Raw genomic sequence first — 13,477 nt, 5'->3', positions numbered from 1 at the left:
GCAAGGGTAGTCGCCCCTTGGTGGTTGCCACAAATTCCCGCATGTACTTCGACTAGCACCTCCTGTGCTTCTGTCGGTCGCAAACACTTCAAATATGGCATTGTGAAGCCTCGCTTGTAGAGTTGCCCATCGATGATGGCAAACGAGGCTGCCCGAACTTTTAGCCTTCTGGCTGTGAGAGCATCCTCCGGTAATTTATTCTTTGTGAGATACTCAAACAGTGGGTCTATCCAACTTTCCTCATTTTCTACATTCATAACATCGATTACATGTTGGATGCTAGGTTGTCGCAGAATTTGCACACTGGCTGTGCGAGGCAGTCGTCTGGGGTTGGCTGATGCGAGCTTAGCCAGCGCGTCCGCTCGCTCATTGTCCTTTCGAGGGACCTTAGTTATCTTAACCCCTTATGCAAGTTTTTGACCTCCATTAAATATGCAGCCATCTTTCCGTCCTTTGCTTCGAATTCCCCCGTCACTTGTCCGATTATCAACTGAGAGTCACTGCAAACTTCCACTGAAGTGACCCCGAGTCTGGCTGCCAATCCCAAACCCGTGATTACCGCTTCGTACTCGGCCTCGTTATTTGTTGCTGGGAATTCAAAGTGCAGTGAGTATTCCAACTCTTCTTCATTCGGACCTATCATTATGATCCCCGCCCTGGATCCTTCATCATTTGAAGATCAATCGACAAAAATTTTCCAATCTGCCTGCTCCCCTGGTGGGAGCTCGGGCGGGGTGGTGAGCTCAACGATGAAGTCTGCTAAAGCCTGTGCCTTAATAGCTGTCCTTGGCCTGAACTCGATATCAAACTCGCTTAACTCGATGGCCCATTTTAACAGCCTCCCAGAGGTCTCGGGCCGATGTAGAATCTGCTTGATAGGTTGGTCAGTCATTACTTGCACCGTGTGAGACTGAAAGTAAGGCCTCAATTTCCTAACTGCGACAATTAATGTAAACACCAGCTGTTCAATCAGGCTGTATCTTATTTCTGCACCCCTCAATACTTGGCTCACATAGTAGACTGGTTTCTGCGCCTTCGAGAACTCTTTCACCAGGACCGCGCTGACTGCCTTTGGTGATACTGCCAAGTAGAGACACAACACGTCCCCAGGAGATGGGCTGGTCAAGACCGGGGGCTCTTGTAATGACTGCTTCAAGTTCCTAAGAGACTCTTCGCATTCCTGGGTCCACTCAAAATTGGAGGAGCCCCCTATGGCTTTGAAGAAGTGGTAGCATTTGTCCGCCGCCCGGCTCATGAAATGATTTAAGGCCGCTACCCGCCCCGTCAGCCTCTGAACCTCCTTCCTGCTGGTAGGGCTTTTCATTTCTAGGATTGCCCGAATTTTGTCCGGGTTCACTTCGATGCCCCTTTGCGTGATCATGAAACCTAGAAATTTTCCACCTGTGGTACCAAAAACAAACTTCTTTAGATTGAACCTTAATCTGCTTTGTCGGGCAACGTCAAACACTTTTTGCAAACAGGCCACATGGTCATTGGCTCTGGCACTCTTGACCACCATATCGTCAACATAAACTTCTACGACATCCCCGATTAGCCCACGAAAGACTTTGTTCACCATCCTCTGATACGTCGCTCCTGCATTTTTCAAGCCAAATGGCATGGCTATGTAACAGTACGTGCCGAAGTCCGTGATAAATGACGTCTTCTCTTGATCGGCCTCGGCCATTGAAATTTGATGATACCCCGAAAACGCATCTAGAAAGCTGAGCCTTTCATAACCCGACGTTGCGCCCACCAGTTGATCTATTCTGGGAAGTGGGTATGAGTCTTTTGGGCATACCTTGTTCAACCCAGTATAGTCTACACACATGCGCCATTTTCCATTAGACTTCTTCACAAGTACAACATTTGCCAACCACTCGGGGTATTGCACCTCTCGGATGAAACCCGCCTGTAGCAATTTTTTCACCTCTGCTCTGGCCGCAGCCTGCCTCTCAGGGGCAAGGTTTCTCTTTTTCTGCTTCACTGGCTTAGCCCCTGGCTGGACACCGAGGCGGTGCTGCGCGATAGTTGAGCTAATCCCCGGGATATCATTTGGGTTCCAAGCGAAGACATCCAAATTTTCGGCTAGACACTTCGCCAATTTTTCCTTCTCTTCGGATCCCAAACCTGTTCCAACAAGAAACTCCTTTCCTTCGTCAATAAAGATTTTTTTCAATCATATCAAGCGGCTCGATCCGCTCCCTCGGGAGTTCTACATCCAGCATCATGACTGATGGTGGGCTTTTGGCTTGTATACTATCCACATATCACTTTCTTGATGCATGCTGGTCTCCTCGCACGCTCCCGATCCCCCTGCTGGTTGGGAACTTCATAATTTGATGGTATGTCGCTGGGACCGCGCCAGCTGCATTTAGCAATGGCCGGCCGTAGATAGCGTTGTAAGCCATGGGGGTCTTGACAACCAAGAAATTAGTCACGATCACCACTATCGCTGGGTATGTCCCAAGCGTGACTGAAAGCTCTACAGTCCCTTCCGGTATCACTGTTGCCCCTCCAAAGCCTTGTAGGGGGTAGTCACCACCTTCAACCTTTCTTGAGGGATTTTTAGACCCAAGAAGACATCCCAGGTGAGGACATTTGCCGCACTCCCTCCATCGACTAATACCCTCTTCACGTCAAAATCCGTAATATCGCCTACTATTACTAAGGCGTCATCATGGGGGTGGGTTACACCAATCAAGTCCTCTTCATCGAAAGTTATACTCTGGTTGAATCTTGCTTTTTTCTGTATAGAGCAGACCCTTAATGAGCGCGCATAACTCCTCCTAGCTGAATTTGAATCGCCGCCCAATGCTACTCCTCCGATGATCATGTTTATCACTCCTGCTCTTGGTGGGGGCATGCCTTCGACCCTTTGCCTGCTCTTATCGTTTTTCACATACTTTGCCAATAGCCCCCGTCTCAGCAGGCGCTCAATTTCTTCCTTTAATTGTAGGCATTCTTCGGTATCATGCCCGTGATCTCTATGAAAATGGCAGTATTTACTTTGATTTCTCTTGCCCAAAGGGGTTAGCATTGGTTTGGGCCATTCGAGCTCCTTCATGTGCTGTATCTCCATCAATAACTTTGTTCGTGGAATGTTCAAAGGGGTGGGTGTCTTGACCTCCTCTCGTTTTTGCCTGACTGACCGGTCTTGGACATAACCCTTGCTCGTGCGTTCACTCTTCTGCTTATTTCTATCATTGTGCTTTTGCTCGTCATATGTTTTTCGCTTTTTAGCTTCCGTCTCCCTTCCATCCCTGAGATTTTTAGTTACCTTCTCCGCTTCCTCCGCATCGACATACTTGTCTCCCTTCTTTAATAGGTCATGCATCGACTCCGGGAGGTTCTTGGACAGTGACATCTTAAAGGCCTGATTTCGCGTTCCATTCATCAAGGCTGTAACCACTGCGGACATTTTCAGGTCTCTAATGCCAAGAGTCGCCCGGCTGAACCTGGCTAAGTATTCCTGCAATGACTCGTCTTTGTCCTGTACGACCTGCATCAACCCAATGGCTGTCTTCCTCTTCCTCTTGCTGCTTAGGAAATAAGCCACAAAGCTCCTGGAGAGCTCATCAAATGACTTGATGGAGCGCGGGGCCAAGGTTGCTACCCAGTCCCTTGCCTCCCTCCTGAGCGTGGGGGGAAAGGATCGGCACATCACGGCGTCCGGGGCGGCATAAAGTCTCATCAGATCCACGAAATTTCGTAGATGGTCAAGCGGGTCCGTGACTCCATCATAGGCTTCAATCATGGGCTGTTTGAAGCCTTTAGGCAAAGGGATCGCCATGATTTCTGGGGCGAACGGGTCTTCCTCCAAAACTATCTGTCTTTGCCTATCCTTCCTTTTGGACAACGCATCGTCTATCTTCTGTGACATGATTTCTTCCATCTTTCGTTCCAGGTCTACCATAGTTTGCGGGGGCTGTTGAGCTCCGGTCATTGGGGCTCCTGCGTCTCCCGCTCCCCGCTGAGAGGTGGGTGAGACAACCGCGGGTGGCGCTTGAGGCGGTTGTTGATTCGTCACTTCCGTCGGGCTTAAATGAGGGATGGTGGTTCTCTGCGACTGGTCTTGTAAAAGCACCATCATTGCCGCCAATTGGTTTTCCAAAGCGCTGAATTGACTCTGCGTCACATACTGCGGGGGCGGTGGCGGTTCATGACCCCTTGCAACTGACTCCGACTCCGTCTCCACCGTATTCCCAACCAGGCGAGTATCACTTCTTGTTCGTCTTCTTGACATGACTTTTTAGTTCAAACGGATATTCCCACAGACGGCACCAATGAAAGACGGTGATTCAACACCCTTCTGTTTACCCGGTAATGTTTGGCATTTTCACCACTCCGTCAAGTATGCAAGACCTGAAAAATGAAAGCGGGGCTTTCTCCCCCGTTTTACCTCCGGCGTGAGAATTAGTTTTCAGACTTGGAAAGAATGTATTTGAAAATCAGATGGCTAAAAACGAGAATGGGAGCTCAAAAAAAAATCATCCCTTAACTGTGTCTCATCCGGGGGTATTTATAAATATTAGGCACTAGGTAACTGCTGGGCGGTTGTGGTGCCAAGTGTCCCACGATGATATTCCCACTACACCCACGTTCTGAGTGATGAGTCCTTAACTTCCCGTCTGAAGATTGTACCTGTATCAGCGGCCATATAACCTTGTCGATTCGTTGGAGGTTTTATGGCTAAGTGTTTGGACAAAGGATATCATTCCCGTTGAGGATTTCGCTTAGTGGTAGAATAATTTCTTGGGGTAGCGGTAGAGCGCCCTTTGGGGGTTGTGGTAGAGCGCTCCCTAGATGTAGTGGTAGAGCGCTCCCTGGGTGTAGTGGTAGAACGCCCTATGAGGGTCGATGACCTTGCATCGGTGTGCTGTGATCTGCCTTGCTCGTCCTTGGGGGTGTCTCCTTCTACCAACCTATATCACTTATCTTTTCTATGAAAGAATTATGATGTGAAAGAACTATGAAAACAAGGAAAAAAATTTGATAGTGCTAATAGGGATATCAATTGGGCTCATTGCGTTGGTCGCCCATGGCTCGGCCTGGAAAAAGTCCGAGTCGGCTCGGACCGAGCCCCATTTTGAGGTTCCAAGCCGAGCCCGAGCTGGCCAGCCCAAGAGGCTCGTCAGCTCGAGCTCGAGCCTTCATTAAAAAAAATATAGAAATAAGGCAGCTACTTTATTTTAAGACAGCAGCTTGCTCCCTTAATTAAGGCAGTCAGTCGAGTGCCATTAAAAAAAATAGAGAGAGAAAAAATCGAGTCGATCCGATTCGGGTCGAGTTTGAAAAAAGCCCGTTTGATTTTATTCGAGCCAAGACCGAGCCTTGAGTTTCGACTTGTGAGCTGCCTCGGCTCAACCCGTTAACATCCCTAAGTGCTTATAAGCAATACATAGACTTCTAAAATGTTAAAAAGTAGAAATGAATTTTTAGCTCTAATGCGAATTCATAGTCTTCGTGATGCAATGCAAAAACAAGAAATTTGTAATACCCAAAAAAATAAGTACAATATATTACGAGAAGTAAATATAAGTTTTGAGATTTTAGGGTAATCTAGCAACTTTAACATTTTTTAGGGAACTTATGTTAATAATAATAATTGGATATATGTGGGTTTTACAGAAAATTAAATTTTAATATTATTTTCAATATTCATTAAATTATTATTGAATTATCTGATATAAAAGTATTTTGATAAAACTTGAAATTTGCATATATCCATACTTAAATCTAGTTATAATTTTTTAAATTCGAATTTCATGATAAACTTGTTAGAAAAGGAAATAAAAGCCTTTCTAATGCATTCAAGATTCATTCGCAAGAATTTTTAGTTCTAAGTAGCTCAAGTACATAAGGAATTTAATGAATTAGGTATGGATTTCTTTGAATACCAAGTGATTTTGTGTTTTCATTTTTTATTGTTTTAAGTTAAATATTATATGTGCTATTATATGATCCAAATTAAAGAAGGATTTTGTGAGTAATACCATTGGGTATTATTATGTATATTTATACAGAAACCAGTCACGGGGATAAATGCCCTAAGTGGAAATTGAGAATGGGTATGACATATAAGTGAGAATGAGACAGTTACGTATCTATCCAACTAGAAAATTATTTTATGTGCGTACATTATTTGCGATAAGGCATGAAATGTTGTTTTCTCATCCATTAGTACTTGTACTTTTGTGATTAATTGATACCTATATGTTCTTAGTACCATTATATTTTGATTTATGTTGCAATTGGATGGAAATCGTGAAAGTTGGGAGAAATGGAAGCAAGTGAAAGTTTAGGGATCAAGTTGCAAATAATTCATAGATGAGACAAGTTATGGGATGCAGATTCAAGAGTGTTAAGGGTCAATCGAATGAGGAAAGAAGTCAAAGTGATAAAATATGGTCGAAGCGTTATCACATATCAACTTTTAGGCAAGAAAGTTACGCTCCAAATTTCAAGTTTCTGTTTGAGACCCATTTTTGGCATAAAAAATTTGCGAATTGGAAAAATTCTATCTCTAGGAAAATTGTAACCCTTTTCGTTAGCTTTTAAACACAATTTGAATCACCTCAATCGGATATCAGGAGAGAAAGTTATAATAAAAATACTGAAAGTTGTTCGGAGGAGAAAATGGTAATACCATGCGGTCACACACCTTGCTTCAGAGGACTTAAGGGCTGAAAATAGTTGTTCTATGAGACAGCAACCATTTAAACCAAGCGGTCGCATTTTTCATCTCCGAGGTGCAAATTCTGGTTTCCTAATTTAAGTCAAACACCTAGAAACAACTCGGGATACGTCTTTTAAACCCTAAAATCGTCAAAAAACAGAGAGAACGCCCCCGACCCACTTTTCTCTCTTTTTGTGCTCTAGATTTACGATGTGTAACTAAAGTCTTGTGCTTGTTCGAAAGAGACGGAAGCCTTCGAACAATTATAACTGCGAGATCCACCAAATTTTTATTGTTTAATTTATATGTTTAGTATTAAATATTCTTCTACATGTATTTTTATTTTTGATGTGTTTAATTGCTAGGATGCATAATAATTTATTATTCTCCACAATCTATAGCTAAGTTAAATATCAAATTCGTAGTTGTTTGATAAATTTAACTTGTGAAGCAACTACGATTAATGACTTTCCGCTTTGGAAATTATTAAATCATAGGAAAAATATTTATCTAGTTTAAATGCAACCGTGTGTGCTTATGTGATCTAGTTAATTGATTTCTCTAGTTCATAAAGCAATTATTGAATTAAATATTCGCATTTGCCTGGGATTGTTGGATAATTAGGATTAATTAAATCGCTTGTCTCAAATTAATTAAAACTAAGAAGAAATCAGAAATCGTTTTGAATGGAAATTTTTTTCCACAATAAATGCTAAAATTGTGAATTGATGATTATTTGTGGATCAATAACCTGTTATAAATTTTCAATGGTGGATGTTGACTTAGATCAATATTTGTTATATTGATTTCATTAATTCATTAATTTGCTTTGATATTAATTATTTTTCTTAATAATTGATTGTTTCAAAACCAAAACCCCCATCTTCATTAATTTAGCATAGAAAGTAGACTAAACACTCTTTGTGGAATCGACTCTTACTTCCACTACTGTATTAATTTTAAGAAGTACATGTTTTAATTTGGGGTGTCTATGACAACACACAACAATTTGCTTTTTATATTAAATTGTGAAAATATTGGCATGATATCTATACTAAGTATATTTATATATAGTTATTAAAATCTGGCTGCACCGGCCGACTCAGATCAGGAACCGTCGAACTAAACGGTGGTCCGGTCTGAGTTCATTAATTGGACAAGCAAGCAAATGAACTTGTCAAGAACCGAATGAACCTCTTAAGAACCGGTCGAGTTCAACCTGTTCGGACGGGCCAATTCAATTTGGTTAACAATTACAATGTAAAATTTTTCTCTCTAATTTGCATGGGAGTGTGATTCGAACCTTGGCATTCAAATAGGAGTTTTTGGTCCTCAACCATTTTGAAAACTAATGAGCCTTTACACAACCTTGTGAGTCAAATATATATATTTAGATTTAGAGATGATAACCAAATTACAATAGAAAATTTATATTCTATTTGCGATGGCAATGATTGAACATTGTCTTCCAAAGTTATATTTCACTTCCTTGACAATTTGGAAAACTTATAAACTTTGGTCATATATTGGGAGTCAAACATATATGTTTAAATTTAGCAAAATAGTTTTTTTAATTTAAAAATATATTTTAATTAAAATTACGATTTAACAATGATCCACCAGTTCAACCACCGAGTCATTGGTTGAACAACTGACCTAGCAATCCGATGATGTTTCTTGGTCGACTACATGGTCAGGTTTAACAAATATGTATTCATATGCTCACTCCATATTTTTAAATTATTTTTACAGATGCTTGATGGATCGGAGTTGGAGGTTAAGACCGTTGACAAAGTCTATGCCGTTGGATCAAGAATTTTATATTCTTTTAATGTTTAGTATTTAGTTGGAAAACATTTTTTCAAATTAGAAATTTTATGTTCAAAATAGATGTTGAATGTTTTAAAAAATAAGTGCAGAATTTATATTACATTAAAGTTAATTGACATTTTTATGAGATATTAAAAAATAGATTATTTTATTCTGCAAAGTTCTTCAAATTTTTTGTATTACCATATGAGTAAATTCACTTTTCTTATGAATAAAGAAATTAATTGAGCAACCTCCAGGACATAAGTTTTGGGACGTTTCAAAATTTAAGTAAATATTTTAAGAACGTAATTTTTGAAATCCACCAAATTAAGAAAAAATAAACTCATGAAATTCTATTAATGTAAGATACCAAAAAATGAGTAATTATAAGGGTTTACATGAAACATTGAAAAGAATTCGAAATAAACTAAACGATAAAAATAGCACTAAAATTTAAAAAGCAATTTTCGAGTTCTAAACGAACTCAGATGGCAAATCGAAGCTCAAATGACAAATCTACAGTTTTTACTATTCTTACTACTTTTTTCCTTTTTGGTCAAACTATTCCTCAATCCATTCAGTGTTCTGTTCAATATCACTTTAACTTAATACATGTTTGCTTGACATATTATTAAAGTTAAGCAACTTAGCCCTTTGTTTGGTGGCCATTATTTGATTAAAACAATGTTTTTAAAAGTGAATTTTTGGAGATTGTGTATTTTAAAAGTAGGAGAATGTTTTAGGTGTATAGTTGAATATTTTATTGTAAGAATTTATGGTTGAAAATAAGTATTTAGAAAAAAATAATTTTGAAATAATGATTGTCAAATATGGGCTTAATTTATGTAGGATTATAAAAAGAAAGTTTCATCATTCTTCTTAGAGCCTGTTTGACAACCATTATTGTAGGAAAAAGAATTTTGAATAGTGATTATTAGGATAATGTAATTAAAATGTTGGGAAAAAAAATTTTATATGCGCATAAAATATTTTAATATATGAATATATGGTTTAAAATAATCATATAACAAACTATAGAATAAATTAATTTGTTTTTAACAAACATTTAATTAGATGTCTTTGCCAAACAGGAATGCTAAGAAAGTCATCTTTCTAATTAGTAGTTATATAAAATATACTAAGAGTTACCCCTTTTTTTCTCAATCTAGTGTTATTTTTAATTACCTTTTTATGGTGGTCGGCAAAGGGCCAATTTTTTTATTAAAATTTTTTTGCCCCCAAATTATTATGTTTAATTTCAATAAAATAATAGAGTCTATGTCACATTGCACGTGTAATTATAGGGGTTTATGGTTTATGGATATACCCATCTTATAAGTTTTGGTCATAGAATTAATTATTTAATTGTGAGAAAGTTAATGTTGTATGTTGTTATTATTATTATTATTATTATTATTATTATTATTATTATTATTATTATTATTATTATTATTATTTAATTCTAAAATTATAATATGGATATATTTAAAGTGTGATAGATACATAAAAATGGAGTGGATGAATAGTGTTTAAATAAATGAAAATATTGAAATGTGACGTGGATGAAAATAGTATTTTAAAATTTTAACAACGATGAATATAAATAGCAGCTCCGAAAATGTATGCCTAGTTTGTCATCGATTAAAATCAGATTTTGTTAAATATTGATACAATGTGTGATTTAAAAGGTGTGAATCCCATAAAATGTATAATTTAAAATTAATTATTGAATTGAATTGAGATTTTTATAATTTTTTAAATTTATCTACATCGAAGATGGACTTTATTTTATAAACACGAGTGGAGCAAAGTGAAAATTTGGATGGTCAAAGAAAAACACCAGTTGTGATGATGTACAACAGGGTGTCGATAAATATCATTATTCTTAATTGATGCAAAGATGAAAATCTCAACAGTCGAAGGTAAACACTAATTATGATGACGTACAGACGATGAACATCATAATTTTTTATTGATCAATTTGGACAATCAAAGGTGACTCCACTGGTAAATTGAACAATTGAAGATGAATAATCCTATCATCATCTAGACTCGTGCTAAATAATAGTTATGAATATGATATGGAATTGAATTGGTCAAATCATTATGATTGTACAACGGCTTTATTTGAATTTTGTTGGCGTCCAAAATTACAAATTCCAATTGGTGGGTCCAAAGACCCCAAACCGTGTCTTTAACTCTGCTTAAAAATGTAAAATCAGCTGTACTTTGGCTCCCCTCCTAAATTAGCCTACATATTACCGTTATAAAACCCTTGTCCAAATGTCTCTTCTTCTTCGAATAACCGACCCCACTTACCCATGACCAATTCCCCCAAACCGTTTAAACCCCATTTTCCCTCCCATCCCCACCTCCATGAACCCAAATACTTCCAAGAAATCTTCACATAATCTTTTCTTTACTATCTTACATCAAAATTCTAGCATTGTTTGCCATGAATTCAAGAAAGCTTCTTGTAGTGTCCACTTTGTTGTTCCTCTTCAACTTCTGGCAACATCCCTTACTGGTGTCATCAGAGAATGTGAATCTTGATTTCCCAGTCTTCTCTTTTCGAAACTTCACTATTCTTGGAGATTCTTATCTCCGAAATGGGGTTTTTGGACTCACCAGGGAGCTTGAAGTCCCAACATCTAGCTCTGGTTGTGTAATCTACAACCACCCAATTGAATTCTTTGATCGAGAAACCAATATCACTGCTTCTTTCTCCACAAGATTTTCTTTCTCAATTGGGAATGTTAATCCGTCGTCGTTTGGAGATGGGTTGACCTTTTTCATATCTCCAAATAACCAGACCGTGGGAAATGCAGGAGGGTACTTGGGCCTTGTCAATTCATCGCAATTGACCAAGAACAGATTTACTGCGATTGAATTTGATACGAGGCAAGATTTGCACTTTAATGATCCTGATGACAACCATGTTGGGTTGGATATTAACAGCCTTATCTCCATCAAGACTGCCAATCCGACGCTGCAGAGTGTGAATTTGAAGAGTGGGAATTTGATTACTGCTTGGATTGATTACATGAATGAGAAGAAGAAGTTGGATGTTTTCTTGAGCTATTCAAGTTTCAAGCCTGAAAAGCCATTGTTGAACGTAAATGTTGATCTCTCTGGTTATCTAAACGAATTTATGTATGTGGGATTTTCAGCTTCTACAGAAGGCAGTACAGAGTTGCATTATATTGAGAATTGGAGTTTTCAAACAATGGGATTTCACCCTGTGAGACCAAGAATTCATCCTCACAATGTATCTGATAGCTCCGTGCCACATACACCACCAACTCCGGTTTCAGATTCGGGCAATAAACATCACAAGAGGATCAGATTAGGCCTCGGGATTGGCTTTCCAGCCTTTTTTTGCTCTGTTCTTGTGGTATTTGGTTGGATATCTTTCAAGAAATGGAGGGAAAGCAAAACAGAAAAATGCTTGAAAGCAGAACTTGTCACTGGGCCAAGGCAGTATAGTTACAAAGAGATAAAATCAGCCACAAGAGGGTTTCATTCAAGCAGGATTGTTGGGCATGGAGCCTTTGGCACTGTTTATAAGGCCTTTTTCACGGATTTGGGTACTATTTCTGCTGTCAAAAGATCCAAGCATGCCCACGAGGGTAAAACCGAATTCCTTGCTGAATTATCAATTATTGCTTGTTTGAGGCACAAAAATTTAGTTCCTCTCCAAGGTTGGTGTGTTGAAAAGGGTGAATTGCTGCTTGTCTATGAGTTTATGCCTCATGGGAGCCTTGATAGTCTGCTTTACTCAGACTCTGAACATGGGAATCCACTGCAATGGTCATATAGATATAATATTGCTGTTGGACTGGCCTCTGTTCTTACATATTTGCATCAAGAATGTGAACAGCAAGTGATTCATAGAGATGTCAAGACTAGTAATATAATGCTGGATGCAAATTACAATGCAAGGTTAGGGGATTTTGGATTAGCAAGGATAATGGATCATGGGAAAAGCCCGGTTTCAACTCTTACGGCAGGAACAATGGGATATCTTGCTCCAGAATACCTTCAATATGGGAAAGCAACTGAGAAAACCGATGTTTTTAGCTATGGCGTGGTTATTCTTGAACTAGCCAGCGGGAGAAGGCCGATTGAGAGGGAAACTGGAAGCCAGAAAATGGTGAATTTAGTGGATTGGGCATGGATGCTACATTCAGAAGGAAAGATAATTGAAGCAGCAGATAAAAACATGAATGGTGAATACGATGAAAAAGAGATGAAAAAGCTTCTGCTCATAGGCCTGAGCTGCGCCAATCCAGATAGCATGGAAAGGCCCTCAATGAGGGCAGTTCTTCAGATTCTCAACAATGAAGCGGAGCCTATGGTAGTACCAAAGGCGAAGCCGACTCTTACTTTCTCAAACAGTCTTCCTCTAAGTATTGATGACATTGTTTTAGATTGTGAAGACATTGTGATACCTGAATCTCAGTTTGAAATCAGACTTGAATGAAGTAAGATTTTGACATGCTGATTTAATATTCTTTTATTTTTTTATTTTTCGAAATAGGCAGGTTATAGCTGTTTGTTTTTATTACTATCAAATATAATGACTGTTACCTAGCTAGAGTTTAATGCCATTCCATTGAATTATATGGTCCTTGGCTCGATTTTTGAGCATTTCAAATACGCATAATAGCATTCCAATTGAATATCTTTCTTCTATTTACTTTGCATTTATTGGGCAAATTCCAAATCCAAGAATGAATCTTTATATAGATTGAATCCATTTTAAGAGCTACGTAGAATCACCAAACAATCATATGATAATAGTTAATATCGCATTCGAGCCTCAAATTTTTATCTGATGTAGGCTCCATGCCTTTTTGGCTGGTGAATTATTGTTTCTTCGATATGAAATAAAGAAACAAGTATATGCGTCTCGAGCCATTAAATTCAAGACATCTTGAATAAGAAGATAATGTTGAATATAATGAAATTGTCATATGTTCGGGG

The 13,477-nt window shown here is 38.7% G+C and overlaps 1 protein-coding gene across 1 annotated transcript; it reads left to right on the top strand.

Moving 5' to 3' along the window:
• Window positions 1–10,784: 10,784 nt before the first annotated feature.
• On the top strand, window positions 10,785–13,168 carry LOC111395825 (probable L-type lectin-domain containing receptor kinase S.7). The gene has a single exon (XM_023021998.1). The coding sequence runs from the start codon at window positions 10,947–10,949 to the stop codon at window positions 12,972–12,974; it is 2,028 nt and encodes a 675-aa protein (XP_022877766.1). The 5' UTR covers window positions 10,785–10,946; the 3' UTR covers window positions 12,975–13,168.
• The last annotated feature ends 309 nt before the right edge of the window (window positions 13,169–13,477 follow it).

This window comes from Olea europaea, chromosome 6, assembly GCF_002742605.1.
Source record: "Olea europaea var. sylvestris chromosome 6, O_europaea_v1, whole genome shotgun sequence".
Taxonomy (NCBI): Eukaryota; Viridiplantae; Streptophyta; class Magnoliopsida; order Lamiales; family Oleaceae; genus Olea; species Olea europaea.
Note: the sequence above shows the minus strand (reverse complement) of the source record. Positions and strands in the feature narration are given on the sequence as shown.